Source organism: Chiloscyllium punctatum, chromosome 41 (genome assembly GCF_047496795.1).
Source record: "Chiloscyllium punctatum isolate Juve2018m chromosome 41, sChiPun1.3, whole genome shotgun sequence".
Taxonomy (NCBI): domain Eukaryota; kingdom Metazoa; phylum Chordata; class Chondrichthyes; order Orectolobiformes; family Hemiscylliidae; genus Chiloscyllium; species Chiloscyllium punctatum.
The window spans coordinates 33,651,107-33,672,264 of NC_092779.1; the positions used below are offsets into that span (position 1 = coordinate 33,651,107).

Below are 21,158 nucleotides of genomic sequence, written 5' to 3' on the forward strand. Positions count from 1 at the left end.
GTTTTCGAACTCTGGGACATTGAATTGCTTTTGAGGGCAATGGGACCTAGGAACATAAGAACCAAAGCAAACCATTCAGCCCCTTCAATCTGTTCGCCATTTAATGAGATCATGACTGATCTGTGGCATAACTCCATTTATCTGCATTTGGTCTATATCCCTTAATACCTTTACTTAAAAAAATCTCAGATTCAAAACTAACAACTGGTTGAGCATCTATGACTATTTATGGAAAAAGAGTTCCAATTATCAGCCTTTGTGCATTGAAGTTCTTCCTAACATTTGTTCTAAATTGTTGAGCCATAATTCTTAGAATACACTCCTTAGTTCTAGAATCTCCAACAGTGGAAATAGGGTGAATGAAGATAAACTATCTTTTCCTGTTAATATCTTGAAGACTTTGATTATATCACGTTAACCTTCTAAATTCGAGAGAAAATATTGGCACAATCTCTCCTCATAACTCAATCGCCGAAGTCGAGGTATCATTCTTGTAAACAAAATGTTTTACTCCCTCCAAGCTCAATAAGTTCTGAGGTGCAGTATCCAGATCTGCTCACAGTATTCCAAGTGGGGTTCAACCAAGCTTTTCTGCAGCTGCAGCATAACTTCTGCAGCCTATACTCTCATCCTTTAAATAGAAAGGCCGGCATTCCACTGATTGTCTTGATTATTCTCTAAACCTCTTCATGATATTTTAAAGATCTGAATCCCATGTCTCGTTGGATACTCACTGTATTTAACTTCAAACCATTTAGGAAAGTACCCAGAGCTCTACTTTTCTTGGTCCAAAATGGATAACCTCATACTTGCTTACTCTGAACTCTATGTGCCACAGTTTTGCCCATTCACCTAGTCGATCAATGCTATCATCTATTCTGTCTACAATGCTGCCTAACTTTGTGTCATCAGCAAATTTGGATAAAAGACTTTTTATGCCATTACCCAAGTCATTAGTGAATAATTGAGGAGCTAACACCGATCCTGTAGGACACCACTTGTCACATCCTGCCATACAATTTGAGTACCTTCCTTTGTCACCGATCACTCAATCGATCTCTCATAGCTATGTCATTACTTTTGCCCTCAATTCCATGGGTTTCGACCTTAGTTAATAGTCGCTTAGGTGGAAATTTATCAAATGCGTCCTGGAAATCCATAGAAACGGGGTGGCATGGTGGCTCAGTGGTTAGCACTGCTGCCTCACAGCACCAGGGACCCAGCTTCAATTCTAGCCTCGGGCAACTGTATGTGTGGAGTTTGCACAATCTCCCCATGTCTGCATGGGTTTCTCCGGGTGCTCCGGTTTCCTCCCACAGTCCAAAGGTGTGCAGGTTAGGTGAATTGGCTATATTAAATTGCCCATAGTGTTAGGTGCATTAATCTGAGGGAAATGGGTCTGGGTGGGTTATTCTTCGGAGGGTCGGTGCGGATTTGTTGAGCCAAAAGGCCCGATTCCACACTGTAGGGAATCTAAGATAATCTAAAATGACCTCCACAGGCAGTCCCACGCCCACTACTTTAGTCACCACTTTAAAAATAATTCATTCAGGTTTGTCAGGTATGACCTACATATCATAATCTAGTTGGCTCTCCCTAATTAACTGAAAAAATTGTGAGGTGTTCAGTTTCCCCATCCCAGACTGTAAACTCCAACAATTTTCACAGATGTTAGACATGTTATTCTCTGGTTTTCCTCTTTCGGCCTTCATAAAAAGTGACATGTGCAATTTTCCAAAACAGAGGGATGAATCCTTTATCTAGGAAACTCTGAAAGATCCCCTACTTACTTGAATACCTTCATGGAAAATGTCAGCTCCTATGGATTTGTCACTCTATAGCTCCTTTAATTTCCTCATTATTGGTGTTTTATTTAACACTAATTTTATTCAGTCCCTGTCCCCAATCACTATTAATTTCCTTGGGAGCTATCCTCCTTTTCCACTTTAAATACTGAGGCAAAGCAATTATTTAACATGTCTGCCATTTCCCTAGTCATCAACAACATCAACACCTTCAGTCTTAAGTCAGTCAACAGTGTCCGACAAGAGAAGGGAGCAGGCCTGGACTTAATTTTAGGCAATGAAGCTGAACAAATGGTTGAAGTATCTGTGGGGGAGCATTTTGCAGACAGCAACCATAACTCCAGTGGATTAAAGATTGTAATGAAAAAGGACAAAGATGGGCCTGAATTCAAAGCTCTAAATTGGGAGAAGCTGATTTTAATAAGAGTAGGTATGATTTGGCCAGAATGGATTGAGGGCAGATACCTTGAGGTATTTCTGTGTCAACTGTATGGTGCATTCAAGGAGAAAATCTAAGAGCGAGCAATATGTCCCACAAAGACAAAAGGTGGGACCAACAAATCCAGTGATATTGGAAGGATATACAGGATTGGATAAAGAGACAAAGGGAGGCTTATAGCAGATAGTGAGGGCTCAAAACAAGAGGCTGAACAGAACAGGAGTACAAATGTAGAAGGGGAAATTTAAGAAGGAAATTAAGAAAGCAAAAAGGGGAGATGGAAGAATAATTGCAGATAAACTAACTAAAGATTCTCCTTTATTTTACAAGCATATTAAATATAGAAGAATAATAAGGGAAAGAGTAGGGCAGATTAAGGACCACAGTGATGATTTGTGGTTGGACCTAAAGGACGTGATTATCATTCTGGATAAATATTTTGTGCCAGTGTTCACTAGTGAGAGGTATGCTGTGGGTATTGAAATCAAGAATAGGGACTGTGATACACTTAAAGAATGGGCATAAGCAGAGAGGAGGATCCAAGTGGCCCAGCTTTTAAGTAGATAAATCACCAGCATTGGATGTAACATATCCCAGACTGTTAATTGAGGCAAGGGAGGAAATGACAGGTAAATGGCAATAATTTTCAATTCCGCTGACCACAGGAAAGCTGCCAGAGAACTGACTAACTGGATTGGATTTTTTCGAACACTGTAACAAGATGGGTTTTGAGAGGGGAATGCAATCGATGCAGTAATACAGGACTTCAGCAAGGCTTTAGAAAGGTTCCGCATGGGAGACTAATAGCAAAAGGTAAGAGCCTGGTACAACAGAATGCTTAGATTAGCATTATTATCTGACCCAAAACTCCTCTCTTAATAAATTCTCTTTACTCCCAAACTCCAACTTGCCACCTCTCTTGACCCCTTGCCTCACTCCTAATGCTCCTCCTACTTCTCACAATAAGTAAGGAAAAGGATGGTGAGAAGGTGGATGAAGGTCAGAGAGTGAGGGGGGCTATGGTCAAGAGAGAAAAGCAACAAGGGGCAAGGTTTGAGAGGTTATCAATGAACTGGAACAAAGTGGCAGGATGATTGGAAGAGGAATCACTGCGCGCAAACTGGCGAGTATTTGGCAGGAAAGAAAAGCACTGATATAGCTTCAGGCTACAGGATCAAATGTGAAGGATTTCAGCAATGAGCAACATCCCATCCACCACCTATAGCACAAATCAGAAGTATGATGCCTTACATGTATAAATCAGTGCTGCTCCAAAAACTCAAAAAGGCCAGCACCACTCAGGACAAAGCATCCTGTCACCACCAACATTCACTTCTTTCAACACCAACACAGTATTGCTACGATCTACAAGATGCACTGCATAATTGACAGGGTTCTTTGACACCACCCTCCAAATCAGTGGCATCTAACACTGAGAAGGTCAAAGGCAGCACATACATAGATACATACACAGATACATACACAGGAGCAGAAAGTTTCCGCTCAAAGACGCACATCCAAACTTGGAACTACATTACCTTTTTTAAGGTGTCAATGAGTCAAAATCATGGAACACTTTTCTTATTGACACTGTGGTGTCCCTACACCTCTATGATTGAAACAGATTAAGGCAACAGCTCATCACCGTCTTTGTCAGTGCAATTGGGGATGGGCAATACATGCTGGCCCAACCTGAGACACCTACATCGCATAAACACAAAGAAACTTAAATTGTTAATTCCACCTAACAGATGACGACCCTCATTCATTAATTTCCTGTATGGGAAGTCTGCCAGTTCCTTGCTTGTGGACTAGAATGACAGTAAACCTCACTTGATCATCAGTATGTGGACTCTAATAACCACATACATGGTACTTTTAACACTGTTGTTCACTTGTGCAGGTGCACAGTTTAAAGGAAATGCTAATGGCAACTGCATCATTCAGCAGTGAGAGAACTTCTGTGAGCAGAACTTAAGAACCAAGGCCTTCACCACATAATGCCATTTTCTGCCAATTTCAACGACTTTAAATTATGAGCAAAATCAAACAAACAATTCTAATAAGCCAGCAACAGCCAGCAAAAATCAAACAACTTACCTGAACGTCATTGATGAGGTCATGTTGCAGCTTTAGAAAACTTTGGTTCGGCCACACTGAGTACTGCATTCAATTCTGGTCATCATATTACAAGAGGCGGCTTTGGAGAGGGTGCAGAACACTTTTACCAGGATGCTGCCTGGATTAGAGGGCATGAGCTAGAAGGAAAGACTTGCTTTTCCAGGAGTGGCAGAGACTGAGGGGAGACTTGATGGAAGTCTATAAAATTATGAGATGCACAGATATGCAAAAAGATTCTAATCTGAGTTGAAGTATTTAATACTAGGGGCACTTAACTTAAGAGGGGGAAATTTCAAAGGAGGTGCACTTTGTTCACCCACCCACCCGCAGAGTGATAGTTTCTGGAATGTGCTGCCAGGATGGTGGTGCAGGGAGAAACAATAGAGGCATTTAAGGGACTTTTAGATAAGCATGTGAATATGCAAGGAATGGAGGGAAATGGACCAACAGCAGGCAGAAGGGATTTGTGATCGAAAGTGGTACCACTACAGACAAATCAGTATTAAATACCGACAGATATTACCATTTGCCTATTCTAGTTACTTGTGATATACATTTTCGATATCTATGCTATCACTCTCAATAAATGACCTGCGCCAGAAAAGGGAAGTTAAAGGTTGAAAAATGGGTTATTATGGAGCTGAACTTTGCATCCAGGATTTTTACAACCAAAGCTTTCACAAGTGAATGTATGCCTCATCTGAAGGATAACACTTCTGAATTTACAGCACTGAAGTATCAGCTTGAATGATGCAAGTGTGACAGTCTCCTGGCTGGTAAAACAGATAGATTGCTAACTTGGCCAAAAAGCGAGGGATGCTGGGTACATTGGCCAAATAAAACTCAAATCACAACACACATACCAGATAGTGCAAAAACAGCAACAATGCGCTAATGACATTAGCATAAAAGTTTGAAGGAAAACGTTCATCTGAAAGCAGATAACAGCACTGCTCTAGAGTCAGATGCTGGTTACTGAAGGTAGATTTGGCACTTTGGAATTGCACATGTTAGTGCCAACACGTTTTTGGAGTCTGAAGATTAGTAGTTCAATGCTCCACAATACTTTGCTGTGATGTGTCAAGTCAAATTAAAGTCACCTTGTTTGTGATAGGAAGAAAAATCTGCAATCATAAAAATTGGCATTTTTCTCAGAAGACAAGAATCTTATGTTTGAGAAGAATCTCAGATCCTGAATTCAAGGCAAAATAAAAGCAAATGCAAAAGTATTTAAAACTGACTTACATTATTTCATGCATTTTGATTCAGAAAAGGGCAAAATTAAATACGTTTTGAGAAAGGTCAAGATTATGGAACAAAGCAGTCTGAGATCATAAAATATGGATAAATGTGGTAGCATTATGGAAATGTAGAAATTTTAAGCTCAAATCATTACACATGAATGTATGAAGCATTCACAAGCATATATTAAATAGCAGTTCAAATAGAAATGAACAGATTTATCTAATACTTATTATGGTCACTCTGCGACCAAGTACCCATAAGTGAAGGTCCAGTACATTTATCTCTGAAAGCAATGGATCAAATGACAAAGGGGAAAATGCCCTGGTAAAGAATAGTACAACGACAATAAAGAGAAAAGACCATAATTCTGAAAACCAAAATACATCAGCTTGGATGGACCTACGACACACTAAATTTTATGTTGTTAGACATAGCATACACAATTAAATCAGAGGTGCATGTATTATAATAATCAAAGTTAAAAATCATAACACCAGATTATAGTCCAACAGGTTTATTTGGAAGGACTAGCTTCTGAGGCGCTGCCTCATCAGGTAGTTGTGGAGCAGGACCAGAAGTCACTGAATTTATAGCAAAAGGGTTTATAGTATCACGGAGTTGTAATTATATATTAAACAAACTTAGACTAAGTCTTTCATCTTCTAGGATGGGATATGCTGGTTTAGACTCTTTGATATGTAAATCTGAAAACTCCTTTTAAGTTACATTCTCAAAATGGCTTCAGTTTATCTGACAATAGGTGTTATTTTAGCTCAATGTATTAAAGCTGTGAACTTAAAGTCTGCCCCAATGTTGAGTCAGTTTTATTTCTAAAGTGGGACTTTCAGAATCCTACATGGATTTATGCAGTTTGAGCAAAATAAAATGTAATTCTGTAACTACAGATCCACCTCATAAATTTGTGTGCGCATACGTTCAGGAGATACAGTGGGGGTGTCTTTGAGTGTGTGCGCATGTGGGTATGAGTACATGTGAAAGTGTGTGTAAGTTTGGTCAAGCAGTTGAGCACGCGAGATGTGGTGTAAGCCTGTGAGAGTGCGTGCGCGCGCCGGGGTGGGTGCATGCGTATGCGCATGACAGAGCACTTGCGTATGACAGGGGGTAAGAGTGAGTGTTTGTAGGAGTGTGAGCGAGAGAGACTGACAAGAGAGAGTGTACAGTGCAGTGGATTCACCTGTATTGTATTGACCTGACATGAACCCAAGGTCCCGGTTGATGCCATCCTATGGGTATCAAACTTGGCTATCAGCCTCTGCTCAGCCACTTTGCACTGTTGCTTGTCCTAAAGTCTGCCTTCGAGGATGGTCACCCGAAGGTCCAAGGCTGGATGTCCCAGAGCACACAATACCCTCCTGTCTGGGTATTGTTGCGTGGTGTCCATTCGTCCACTGTCGTAGCATCTTTTTGGTCTCTCCAATGTATCAAGCCTCAGGGCAACCCTGCCTGCAGCATAGGAGATAGACAATGTTGGCTGAGTCACATGAATACCTGCTGCATGCATGATGGGAGATGTTCCCACGTGTGTAATGGTGACATCCATTTCGACACACTGACACGTCTTACAGTGGCTGCCATGACAGGGTTGTACAGCGTCATGGTCGATGTTGTCCTGAAGACTAGGCAGTTTGCTGCAAGCAAGAAATTTGGTGGTTGTTTAAAGGCAAGATGTGGAGGCGTGAGGAAGGTTCTGGCGAGGTGCTCATCCTCATCGATAACGCGTTGCAGGCCGCGAAGAACATGGCGTAGTCTTTTGGCTCCCAGGAAGTACAATGAAAGATGCCCTATCAGTTGCAGCCCTCGTCTGTCTCCTGAGGTGGTCATTGTGGTTTCTTACTGTGGCTCATCAGAACTGCCAATCGACAAGTTGAGCATTGTACCCTGTTCTTACAAGGGATCCTCGAGCACTTTCAGGTGCCTGTCGCGTTCCTCCTCATCCGAACAGATCCTGTGTATGCGTAGGGCTTGTCTGCAGGGGATAGCTGTTTTAATACATGTTTCAGGTAGCAGCTAGAGAAGTGTAGCATCTGTTTAGATGAGGAGGAATGTGACTCAAAGGCGGACTTCGGGACAAGCAACAACACAAAGTGGCTGAGCAGAGGCTGATAGCTAAGTCTGATACCCATGAGGATGGCCTCAACCGGACCTTGGGTTCATGTCACACTGCAGGTGACTCCACTGCACTGTACACACGCGCACGCACGCGTATTTGTTCATAAATTGCATCGGTGAAATTAATAGAAAAGGAAAGTGCATGGAACAGACAGATCATCTACATAAAAGTACTTTAAAAAGACAAGGATACTGGGATATTAGATGAACTGTTTTTAATCTTAAAGAATTAAGTAATCTGATCTAACCTAAAACTGCCTCGAAAAAGTAAATGGTATTGACAAAACTATTAAGAGTAATTTTTTGGAAGTTGTTTAGGAGGACAACTGAATAAAGAGAAACAAAAGATGTAGCGCGTTTGAATTTTCAAATATCTTTCAATGAGATGACACACAAAGCAGCATTTAAGCCCTCCACTGGCACAATAGTGAAGAAGAGTATTAGAAAAGGTAGGAAGGTGACAAGTAGGGATCACATGGCTTTCTGCTTTCATCCAAATTAAGTCTGTGGTAGGAAAAGCCATGGATGGCCTTCCAATCCATTGGCAACTGAGGCCCTCAGTGGGAAGTTATTGCTTGCTTAAGGGTCTAATATCACTGCCACTGTATTCACCCAGCAGCAGGTGGCGTCACTCCATGCAGAGAGCACAACAAGCAAACTTATGGGGTTGCTTGCAGGTTTGGGGATGGAAAACACTCAAAGACATATAATTCAGTATTAGGAAGCAAATGGCTGCTCTAAGTCACTTGTTAGTCCTTAGACACCACCATGTAATTCCCCTCCATCATCACCCATATCTGGCCTGGGATCCAAGTATGATTCAAGGTCTCAGGTAAGTGCCCTATCAGCATCAGCCACAACTTCCGGGTGATACTACTAGCCAAGTGATTTGCCAGCTTCCGATTGACCAGCAGCTCTCAATGGACAAACTACTGGCCTTTCGGTCCCTGATCAAAGTGAATGCTCTGTTATCCAGTTAAATGCCTAAGTCACACTTAATGCGGATCTTCCCACAAAGAGGATATAGAAGACTCAAATTCCTTAGCCAGTGGATGAGCCCACTTTCACTTCCATTAAATATAATACAAGAGGTCATTCCATAAAACAGCCTTTGGGTTAGCAAGGATTAAGGATTAAAAGGACAGTAAAACAGTTGGAAAAACAATAAAAACATAATACGTTGAAATACTCAACAGTTCTGACTGCATTGGAAAGAAAGAGAGATAACGTTTCAGGTTTGAAAAAGAGTCAGTGGACTTAAAACAGTAACTCTTTCTCTCTCTACAGATGCTGATATAGCTGCTGAGCTTAGTCAGTGTTTTTTTTTTAAATTGAAGTCTCATTGACCTTTGGTCAGACAAGATGTAGTTTAAGATCTAAAAATGCTTAAGGCAGGGAAGGATCGGAGCGAGGGGAAGGTCTGAGTTCGGGTGGAAGACAGAAAACATTAATTGACAAAACAGATCATAGTGTATGACCAAAGGGTGCAGTAATGGGAAAACTAGAGAAATCACGATGTCCAGAGGAAGTGAGAATTATGGAATTGCGAACAATTGCTGTTGTGAAGCAAATAAATTGAAACTGGTGAACTCAATGTTGAACCTGGAAGGCTACCTAATGCCCATTTAAAATATAACATGTTGTTTCTCAACTTCACTGAAATACTGCAGAAAGCAGAGGCAATTAGTCAGCAAGAATTAAAATAACCATGACCACCAGCTTGGTGGCATGTTTGCAGTACGAACAGAGATTTCTCAACAAGGGGACATTCAATATGCATTTGGTCTCCTCAATGTTGTGCAGACTGTAATGTGAACAGTGAATACAATATATTAAATTAAAAGAATTTAAAATAAAAAAAAATAAAAATAAAAAAATAAGTCACTACTGTGACTAGAGTGTTTGGGATCTTGGGGAGGTGGGATGAAATACAATGTCCAGGTGTTACATCTCTATTGCTTGCATGGTATGTGCTGAAGGAGGAAAGTGTGTTGGTAGGAGTGATTTAGGAGTGGACCAAGTATCATGAAGAGAATGGACCAACCAATCTAAATGCTAAAAGCTTACAGGAGAGGAAGATGTATTTGGTGGTGGCATCATAACAGAGATGGAGGAGTATGATCCATTGAATATAGAAACCGGTTGAATGGAAGGGGAGGAGTAGGGAATGTTATCACTGTTCTTGGACATTGGTGGAAGTGTGAGAATGAAAATGAAGGAAATAGGACAGACATGGTCAAGGTCCTTGCCATATCAGAACCACTAAAACGGGAAGATTGTAGCATCAGAAAGGATGTAATAGAGATGGTCAAACTAGGAGAATGGAATGGCACCCCCAGTAAGCAGGGTATTTGCAAAGTACATTCAAGGTAGCTGTGGGATCTAGTGGGTTTATTGTGCATATTCAATGATACCCTAGATCCAGGGATTGAGATAGCCTGGTCATACAATTTAATGTAACGTGATAGATTCACATAAAACAAATTCCTGCAAGTTCCCCTCCAAGTCACACATCATCCTGACTTGGAAATATGTCGATACTGGGTTAAAATCTTTGAGCTTGTTACCAGAAAGAACTGCGTGTAGTTCAAGACAGCAGCTCACCACAATGTTGTCAAGAGCAACAAAAGACACTTAATAAATGCTGTCTTTCACAGGGAAGCTCACATTCCATGAACAAATGAAAATGACTGGGACTAAATTCAAAACGTTCGGGGATGAACTAGTAATTCAGCATTCAAACGAGCTATCGCTGCTACATGACACCATAATACTCACCAGCTGACATTTTTTTGCTATGCTGGACAGCTTGCTGTGCACTTTGTTGCAAAATGTTCAAGCATTCACCAAGGCAGCTCATGGTAGCAGCTGAGGTAGCTTTCAAAAGCAGCAAATCTTGATCCAATGCAGATAGAGGCCCACAAGGTGGGAGAGATTCTATTGAATGCACAAGACTTTTTTGCTGTCCTTCTGCCTGATTCATCATCTGTTAAAATAAAAATTGACAATGTAGTGAATTTATAAATGAACATGCAACTGATGAAACCAAGACATATAAAATTTATTACAATCAGAAATAAACAAAACCTTCCTGACAATTCTTTTTCTCCCCCAAAATAACTCAAAATTAAGTTTCCAATAAAAAAATCAAAATGAAGAAAATCCCAAATTTTTCTTGAAGTAACCATTGAGGATTGCAGTCACACTTCCACACTAAACAAAAATCATAACTGAATAAACTATAAATATTCCAAAACTTTAAATCGGTGAAAGGTTAGTACTCCAAATACTGTCTAAATTTGTTTTACTGATTTTGATATGAGAAACATTAATAAATTTTATGCTGCAAGATCAAAATAATAATAGTTTAAAAAGCAATGAATAAATATTTTAGCATGCTAAGCGTTATGTTATAAAACTTAAGTATAAATCACTATGCTAAAATTTTAGGTAACCTCTCAAGTGGCCTAAATCTCTACACTTAATGTCTATTCATTTCTGCTTTCTTGAAGTGTAAAATTATGAGATAATTCTCGCTCTAAACAAAAGGCTGGTACCAAAGGAGACAATCCATATAATAATAACCAGTGTAGGAAATGTCAGAGATGTGCATCGCTTTGAAATTTTGATGTCAGAGGCATCATGATATTGGTACATTGTCAATTGACAGCCTTCATTCCTATGCAGCATAAAGCCACTTCCTCGTTTCTAGCATGTGAAATTATTTTGCATTTGTTAAACAAATGCATTTATTAAACAAAATTAAGTAAAAACTACTGAAGGATTTTCTGAGCAATGAGAGGTCTGTGATGGAATACAATGTCCAGGTGTTACATCTCTATTGCTTGCATGGTATGTGCTGAAGGAGGAAAGTGTGTTGGTAGGAGTGATTTAGGAGTGGACCAAGTATCATGAAGAGAATGGACCAACCAATCTAAATGCTATAAAGCTCACTTTATATATTAAGAAGTGCCTTGCCTCTCAGATGGGATATGGTCATGTTTCACAAGCAGCTACTGCAAGTGAAATGGTAGCAGGCATGTATACATGCTATGTTTCACAAATTTTCATGTTTATTTCCATCCCTAACCAGTTCTCACCCATTTTGAGATGGAGGTAGTACAGTCAACATCAATAAACAAATGTAACACAGATGAAAGGGTTAAAACAATTTTAAGTTGCACCAAATTCAGAAAGATGATCAAAGCACAGAAATACAGGCAATTTGGTATATTTAAGGATATTATTACATTACATATTACGTACAGAATGGAAACAGATCACTTGGAGAAACTGAAGTGCAGATTGCTGGAGAGTCAAGTGGGTAAAGAGTTGAACTGGAAAAACCATAGTAGGTCAAGCAGCAAAAGAGAAGGGAAGTCGACATTTCAGGTTGGAACCTCATCAGGACGGAACCTCTTATCAGGACTAGGGAAGGGGAAACAGGGTTGTGAAATAAATAGAGAGGGGGGGATGGGACTAATGGAAATGTGGGTGGGATGGTGATAGTGGATGCAGGTAGGTGGTGGCTGTGATTAGTCAGTGGGAGGGGTGGAGCAGATAGGTGGAAAGGAAGCTGGACATGTAGGGTAAAGTTAAGGGGGCAGGGTGGGACCTGGGATGAGGTTGGATGGTGGAGAGATTTGGAAGCTGATGAATTCCACATTAAGGCCATATGGTTGTAAGCTCTCAAGGCAGAAGATGAGGGGTTCTTCTTGGCTCATGACCGTGTTTATGCTCAACAAGTCTCTTGCACCACATTTCATCTAAACCCAAAGATTGTACAGGATGTTAGTGAGATGATCCTGGAGTACTGGTCTTCATATCTGAAGGAGGATAGTCTGGCTACACAAGCAGTGCATCAAAGGACTAACACCTGGGATGCAAGGACAGATGTATGAAGAGAGATAACAATATTCGTTGAAGTTCCAAAGAACAAGGAGGCGATCTCATAGAAATCTATCAAATCTTAACAAGACTCGACATGTTAAACATGGAAAATATGTTACCAATGATTGAAGAGTCCAGAACCAGGGGTCACAGTCTCGGCCAATTAGGACTGAGAAGTCCAGAGAGTGGTGCACTATTGGAATTCTCTGCCACAGAAAGAGATTGAGACCAAAATACTGAATATTTTCAAGATGACAGATATAGTCTATAGGACTAAAGGAATCAGAAGGAATGGAGAGAAAGCAGGAAAATAAAAGTGTATTAAATTGGATTAGCAGCCATAATAACAGTGAATAACAGAACAGGCTCAAAAGGATAGAACAGCCCCACTGCTGCTCCTATTTTGTGTGTGTGCATGTGTGTGTTTAAAGGGAAATTTAAGAGAATTGGAGTTTCAATGATGCTGATAGCTCATAATTGTTTGTCTATTTACTTGTAATAAACATCCATTTTTGTAAAGCACAAAACTGGATCTGGATGTCAGGTAAATTGGGGAATTTTGTCTAATTTTAAAATCTTTAGAATTTGTGACAACTCTAGAATTGTGGAACTTATTTCCAACATTCTACCCCAATGAGGCATAACAAATGAGTTAAAGTCTCAATAATATGTTGCTAAAACAGCTAAGGAGATCGTCAATGTCACTTTTCCTGAAGTATGGAAACCCACTCTAACATCTTAATTATCAGGTTTTTCTTCAAAACCCTGAGCCAACATTGACATTAGCCTTATGTCACATTAGGGACCATTTTTCTGTCCACATCTATCTCAATGATAAGTCTGGCTGTCCTAGATTCTGTACATCAAGTGTAGACCAAATTCTTTACAACTCCTCAGCTCTTTTTCTTTGGCATCCTTCATCAACAGATCTTCCAATTTTTTATAGCCACTCTCAATCGTAAGGGTTTCAAATCATAAGGTATTCAGATTGTTCTATAATCCTTGTTCTGGTCAAACTACAATCTCTACTCACCCTATCCAGGTACTGAATCACAATGACAAAAATTTTCCTTCCCCCACCCGCCCACCATTAACACTGTCATAGATTCATAGAGTCCTACAAAACAGAGACAGGCCCTTTGGCCCAAATCAGTCCATGCCGACCAAAATGCCCATCCACGCTAACCCCATTTCCTTGCAGTTGGCTCATATGCTTCTAAATCTTTCCTATCCATGTATTAGTCCAAATGCCTTTTAAATGTTGTTAATGTACATGCCGCAACCACTTCTGCTTGCAGCTCATTCCATATGTGTACCATCCTCTGTAAAAAATGGTTGTCCCTTAGGTTCCCTTTTATTCTTTCCCCTCTTATCTTCAACTGATATACCCTCTAGTCCTCAATTCCCCAACCCTGGGAAAAAGACTGAGTGCATTCACCCTTTCCATGTCTCTCACGATCTTGTACACTTCTATAAGATCCCCTCTCAGTCTCCTAAGCTCAAAAGAAAGAAGTCCTAGTTTGTCCAATCTCCCCCTTTAACTCAGACTGTTGACTCAGAGCAACATCCTTGGAAATTTCTTTTGGACTCGTTCCAGTTTAAATGACATCCTTCTTGTGCCAAGGTGACCAAAATTGAACATAACACTCCAAGTGTAGACTCATGAACACACTGTACAACCACAACATAACTTCTCAATTTTTATACTCTTTGTCCAGGCGAATGAAGGCCAATATGCCAAAAGCCTACTTCACTGCCCTGTCGAGCTGTCACGTCACTTTCAGAGAACTGTGCACCTGAACTCCAAAGATCCCTCTGTTCGAATACACTCCTGAAGGCCCTACCATTCATCATGAAACTTCTGCCTTGATTTTATTTTCCAAAAAGCATGACTTCAAACCTATCTATATTAAACTCCATTTTCTCAGCCCACTTCCCCAACTGATCAAGGTCCTGCTGCAATTTCCTCACTGTCCATGATACTGCCTAATCAAGCCTCGTACGTTCTCATCCAAATCACTGATTAAAGATAACAAATAGTAATGGGCCTAGCGCCGACCCAAGGCACTCCTCTAGTCACAGGCCTCCAGTCTGACAAGCATCCTTCCACTATTACCCTCTGCTTCCTACCATCAAGCCAATTTGTATTCAATTTGCCTGGATTCCATGTGACCTAATCTTCCAGAGCAGCCTACCACGTTGAACCTTATCAAAGGCCTTACCGAAATCCATGGAGACTAGTCTAACGTCTTGCCCTTGTCAACCTTCATGGTCACTTCAAAGAACTCTAACAAATTGGAAAGGCACGATCTCCCACGCACAAAGTAATGCTGACTACACCTAATCAAACCCGGTTTTTCCACATGCATGTCTATCTTATCTCTCAGAATCTTCTCAAGTAACTTACCTACCAGAGATATTAGACTTACAATCTGTAGTTCCAAGGATTTTCTTTGCAGCCCTTCTTGAATAAGGACACAACATTCACTATCCAGGACCAGAAGATTTGTGGACCTCCAAACATTGTATTATGTCCAACACCTCCTCTATTGTGATATGGACTGTCCCTAAGATATCACCAATAACCTCTCCAAGTTCCCAAGTCTTCACATCTTTCCCCACAGTAAACACAGTTATATTAATTGAGGACCTCACCCATCTCCTGCAGTTCCACACATACATGTGCACTATGGTTCTTGAGGGGTCCTATTCTCTTTCTAGTTATTCTTTTTTCTTTAATTATACTTAAAGAACCTCTTTGGATTCACCTTAATCTTCTCAGTCAAGGCCATCGCATGCCCCTTTTTCATCCTGCTGATTTCCTTCTTCAGTAAACTCCTTTATCTCCCAATCCCAGCTGCCTGTCCTTGAACCATGCCTCCTTTTTTCTCAAAGCCTCAAATATCTCATCACCTAGGGTTCCCTATTCGTGCCAACCTTGTCCTTCACTCTCACAGGAACATATCGACGTTGAACTTGAGCTCTCACTTTTAAAGGCCTCCCACTTGCCAGAAGTACTTTTACCTGCAAATAAACTAGTCCAATCAGCCCCTACATCTCCTGTCTAATTCCATCAAAAATCACCTCGCCCCAATTTAGAACTTGAACCTGTGGACCAGTTTTGCCCCTCTCAATAACTATTTTAAAATGACTAAAACTATGGTCACTGGTACCAAAGTGCTCCCCCATTGTCATCTCAGTCACCTGTCCTGATTCCCAAGAAAAGGTAGAGTTTGCCTCTTCTGGAGTAGAACCATCTCTATACTGCCTAAGGAAACTTTCCTGAAGGCACAAATTCCACCCTATTTAAGCCATTAGCATTATAGCAGTCCCAGTCTATGTCAGGAAAATTAAAATGCCCTATGACGATCTTATTGCTCCTTCCATTGACTTTGTGGGGCCAATGGTACCATCCCAATAATATCACCAACCCCTTATTTCTTAGCTCCACCTGAAAAGCCTCATTGGATAATCCTTCAGTTACTTCATCTCTGACTACTGCTGTGGTACTCACCTTAACCAGAAATGTCATTGTGCCCCCTCCACGTTTCCACCACCTCTGTCCCATCTAAAGTACCTATACTCTGGCACATTAAGCTGCCAGTCCTGTCCCACCCTTAACTATGTTTCTGTAATAGCTAGAATATCCCAGTCCCATGTACCTATTCATGTCCTGAGTTCACAGGCCTTACCTGTCAGTCCTCTTTCATTGAAATACAGGTTGTTCTGGTATAACACACATTTTTGTTAATACAAATTGGCTATAAAGTCATTGATGAATTGCGGATGCTGTTTGGAAAGCGCAAATTTTCTACTGAAGAATAATTATTTTCTATAAGTTTTCTACAGCGCGATTTTCGATAGTATGGGGTTGCAGAGGAACACAACTGTCACATCATTGCAGAATGACCTGCTATTCTAGTTCAAACCCTCCCTTGTAGCACTAGCAAACCTGGCCACCAAGATATTGGTTCCCCCTCCAGTTCAGGTGCAACCCATCCTTCTTGAACACCTGCTCCAGAATTAACAGCTGTGCCACCCACTTTCATATCATTCAATTCTACCTCTCGTTACAGGAAAAGATCACTTGTAAAAGGTGCAGGGGTGCTCAACAATAGGCGCATCATCCCATACAAAAGGAGAAGTTTGACCTTCACAGAAGGAAATTGCACCTGCAGAAATAAGATCATAAGATATAGGAGTGGAAGTAAGGCCATTTAGCCCATTGAGTCCGCTCCACCATTCATTCATGGCTGCTAGGCATTTCAACGCCACTCTCTCCGTATTGCTTAATGCTGAAATGTCACTCTCCCTGATCAAAGAATCACTATGCATTGCGCTGCAACTCTTACATCAGTGTCACCCATTGCACACAGGCCTCCCACTGTCAGTGTCACCCATTGCACACCACTTCTAACCACTGACCACAATGCCTTTACTATCTTTTGTGATGCAATGACTGCCAGCACATACACCACTATATGGCAAAACAGCTGACTCCGCCTGAAACCATCTGCTTGATCTCAGGAGGACAAAAATACCAAGATCATAAAGGAAGCAATGCACCCCACCAGCTTAGGTAGTGATACCTTGGTGGGAATATTAAGCCTAAAATGTGAGAGACCACAATATTGTGAGCATCTCACTGTGACAGCTTCATAATTGGTCAAGGAAAAAAAACACTCCAGAACAATGGTGTTCATAGGACTGTCAGAGATGAAATACCTACTCAGACTCAGGAAGAAGACCTTCTATCACCAGCAATCAGGGACTTTGTCCACACACACAGGGAGAAACAAAAGTGGCAGACAGGTATGTGGGATGTAATGGACCTTATTCCCCAGAAACTGTAGCTGTGGAGTGAGTCACGTGACCATCCGGTTACCAACACGGATTTGCTGGAGAGCCACATCCAGCATTCTCAGTTTGCTGGAGAGGCACACAGCTGCATCCCAGCCATTGGTCCTGAAGACTAAAGGCACGATGATAAGTTGGCATGGAACCAGGCATGCAATGCAGGTGGCCTGTTCTCACAAGACAACAGGGCTGTGCCAGAAGGCACCCAGCTGGAGGAAGAATCACAAAACGGTCCCCTCAGAAGTTTCCACTCAACACTCAAGAGATGGCTGGACCCACCTGTCTGGCATGCCTGGTTCATCCAGACACAAGTGCCCCAAGGGTCACCCGACCAAACTTAAGGGCCAATAGGCTCCACTGCCAAGCAGCTACAGACACAGTGGACATTAAGATGCGTGGGAATGAGGGGAAGACAAAAACTTACTGAAGACATGTTATTGGCATGGGTGACAATGCACTCCATATTATTTTGCATTTTTCCTAGTCATCTTTCTACCTCCAAATATAGTCCAATTTAAAGACAAGCACTGAATGAGGAATCCCAAAGTGGAACTTGTGCAACATTGTATATATTCTGTTAAAATCTATTATATATTCTTCTGTTGAATATCTGATCATGCATTTTGTTCATAAATTTCAATAAAATTTCTCAAACTTCCTCAGTGTTGAACTGTGGAGCCTTTTTCCTCTGAATATTTTATGTCTGACCTCATTTCTAATCGGAAGCAAAACTGTCTTTTTCTTGGTAAAGACAGACCCCATTGTCCACATATTCACTTTACTTTTCCATCGATCCTTTAGTGTCAGCTTCAAAAACATTAGTATGTTTGCATATTCCAATATTTTCCACCTGGTTTCAGCTACTCTTTTCTCAAGCAACTCCAATTATATTTTGTCCGAAAGGAACCCTTTGTTTCCAATCTTCACATTTAGGCAATCATCCTCTCTTACCAAAGTCAATTTGGATCCAAACAAGATACTTTTGTGGATGTATTTATTAATTACTTAGTCTTATACTTCTTCCATACATCAGCCCCACCTGTTCCACCAATACATCTACCAAATTAAATAATCAATAACCTCAATCACTTGTTTAACTACCTCTGATATTAACAAATACTTATATCAAATAGTGTGCAACATGATTAGGTTAGATTAGATTAGATTCTCTACAGTATGGCCCAACAAGTCCACATTGCTCCTCCGAAGAATAACCCATTCAGACGCATTCCCCTACCCTATTACTTATCCCTGACTAACGCAACTACTTATCCCTGACGAATGCAACTAACACTGTAAGCAATTTAGCATGGTCAATTCACCAGACCTGCACACACCTTTGGATTGTGGGAGGAAACCAGAGAACCTGGAGGAATCCCCACAGACACAGGGAGAACGTGCAAACTCCACACAGGCAGTTGCCAGAAGCAGAAATCGAACCCAGGTCTCTGGTTTGCGAGGCAGAAGTGCTAACCACTGAGCCACCGTGATATTGTATCTTTTTCCCAATCTAACTTATTCTCTGCTTTGTTTGTCATCAGTTATAAAAGTTTTGCTATTTGACCCCAGCTCCACACATTTTAACCTTAGCCAGTATACTGCACCTTATTGCAGGCTGCTTGAAAATCCAATATATTGTACTATATTTACTAAACTACCATGGTCTACCCTAGTAGTTCTTAAAAAAAACCCACAATAAGGCTGGTCAAGCTTCACTTTCCTTATTGAAACGCATGTTAATTAAGGTTGATTAAAATTTTGATTAAATTTCTATATGCTTTTCGATTACAAGTTTAATTAAAGATCTCAGTTACAAGGAGTTCCGCAGGGATCAGTTCTGGGTCCTCTGCTGTTTGTAATATTTATTAATGACTTGGAAGAGGGAGTCGAAGGGTGGGTCAGTAAATTTGCAAACGATACGAAGATTGGAGGAGTTGTGGATAGTGAGGAGGGCTGTTGTCGGCTGCAATGGGACTTAAATATGATGCAGAGCTGGGCTGAGTGGCAGATGGAGTTCAAACCTGTCAAGTGTGAGGTTATCCATTTTGGAAGGACAAATAAGAATGCAGAATACAGGGTTAACGGTAAGGTTCTTAGTAAAGTGGAGGAGCAGAGGGATCTTGGGGTCTATGTTCATAGATCTTTGAAAGTTGCCACTCAGGTGGATAGAGCTTGTAAGGCAGCCTATGGTGTATTAGCGTTCATTAGCAGAGGGATTGAATTCAAGAGTCGTGAAGTGACGTTGCAGGTGTACAGGACCTTGGTAAGGCCACATTTGGAGTACTGTGTGCATTTCTGGTGCCTCACTTTAGGAAAAATGTGGAAGCTTTGGAGAGGGTGCAGAGGAGATTTACCAGGATGTTGCCTAGAATGGAGAATAGGTCGTACAAGGATGGGTTGAGTGCGCTAGGCCTTTTCTCGTTGGAACGGGGAAGGATGAGGGGCGACTTGATAGAGGTTTATAAGATGATCAGGGGAATAGATAGAGTAGACATTCAGAGACTTTTTCCCCAGGGACAGTGTGTTACAAGGGGACATAAATTTAAGGTGAAGGGTGGAAGGTATGGGGGGGGGGGGGGGATGTCAGGGGTAGGTTCGAGTGTGGTGGGGGCATGGAATGCGCTACCTGTGGGAGTGGCAGAGTCAGAATCATTGGTGACCTTTAAGCGGCAATTGGATAGGTACATGGATAGGTGCTTAAGCCAGGACAAATGTTTGGCACAACATCGTGGGCCCAAGAGCCTGTTCTGTGCTGTATTGTTCTATGTTCTATCTTTGCTGTCAAGGGTATGCTGGCTGGTTTATAGTTCTCAAACTTATTCTAACTTCTTTTATGAATACAGGAGACATATTAGTCTCATCTCTGGTGACTCTTATCTAATTGTTTTCTAGAACGTGCAGATACATTTAAAACAAAATAGGCTTAGTCATCTAGCATTCTTCCTTATTTGTTAAATTATACCAAGTTCCACAAGAACTAGAAAAGTGTATCGCTAAATGCTAGTTTGTAACACTGAAATCCTTAAATTGTCCTGAACAACCAGATAAAATTGGTAATCCAGGAGCTGTCTCCTTCAATCTTAGAAAAAGTTTTCTTTTGACCTAAAAGTTGTAATATATCAACGTAAGCTTGATCATGTCACATTTGCTGACACTACTGTGACACCCTATGTAAGAAAATAATGATTACTCGGCTAGAAAATGGCATTTCCTTTAAATTTCTGGACTGAATTTAATTGATCAAGTAACTCAATGTATAGCCTGTAAATGGCAGGGAGCTCATGCAAATACTAATTTCAATCCCTGAAATTCTATCACAATTCAATAGAACCAAAATTTCTTAATGTGTGCAAAGATGTTGCAGTGCATATAAAAATTATTCTTGGGCACAGATAGAAAAACTGTTTGGTCTTTTATAAGTTGCAAACACACAATGATACAGATGAAATTTTAAACAACTGTATTTGCATTTCACCTGCATTAACTTCACATCTGTGTTTGGAGACAAGTGCAAACATTCGGGGAACAAGTACAAGTCCTAAAGAATATTCAGAGAACAAAACACATCTCTTTTCCAAAACAATTATATGAAAAGTTTAAAGTAACCTGTGGTCCATCCTTTTTTTATTCACTCATGGAACGTGAGCATCACTGGCTGGCCAGCATTTAGT

The 21,158-nt window shown here is 40.8% G+C and overlaps 1 protein-coding gene across 4 annotated transcripts in view; it reads right to left on the reverse strand.

The window, feature by feature from the left end:
• The window catches only part of osbpl10b (oxysterol binding protein-like 10b), a 256,531-nt gene that overhangs the window by 143,240 nt on the left and 92,133 nt on the right, over positions 1–21,158 (reverse strand). For all 4 annotated transcript variants that reach the window (XR_011955038.1, XM_072560690.1, XM_072560692.1 and 1 more), the window contains one exon: positions 10,519–10,726. Coding sequence is in view for 3 of the 4 variants with exons in the window: in XM_072560690.1 (XP_072416791.1) it covers positions 10,519–10,726 (208 nt within the window). In the remaining variant the exon portion in view is untranslated. The remainder of the gene's footprint in view (positions 1–10,518; positions 10,727–21,158) is intronic.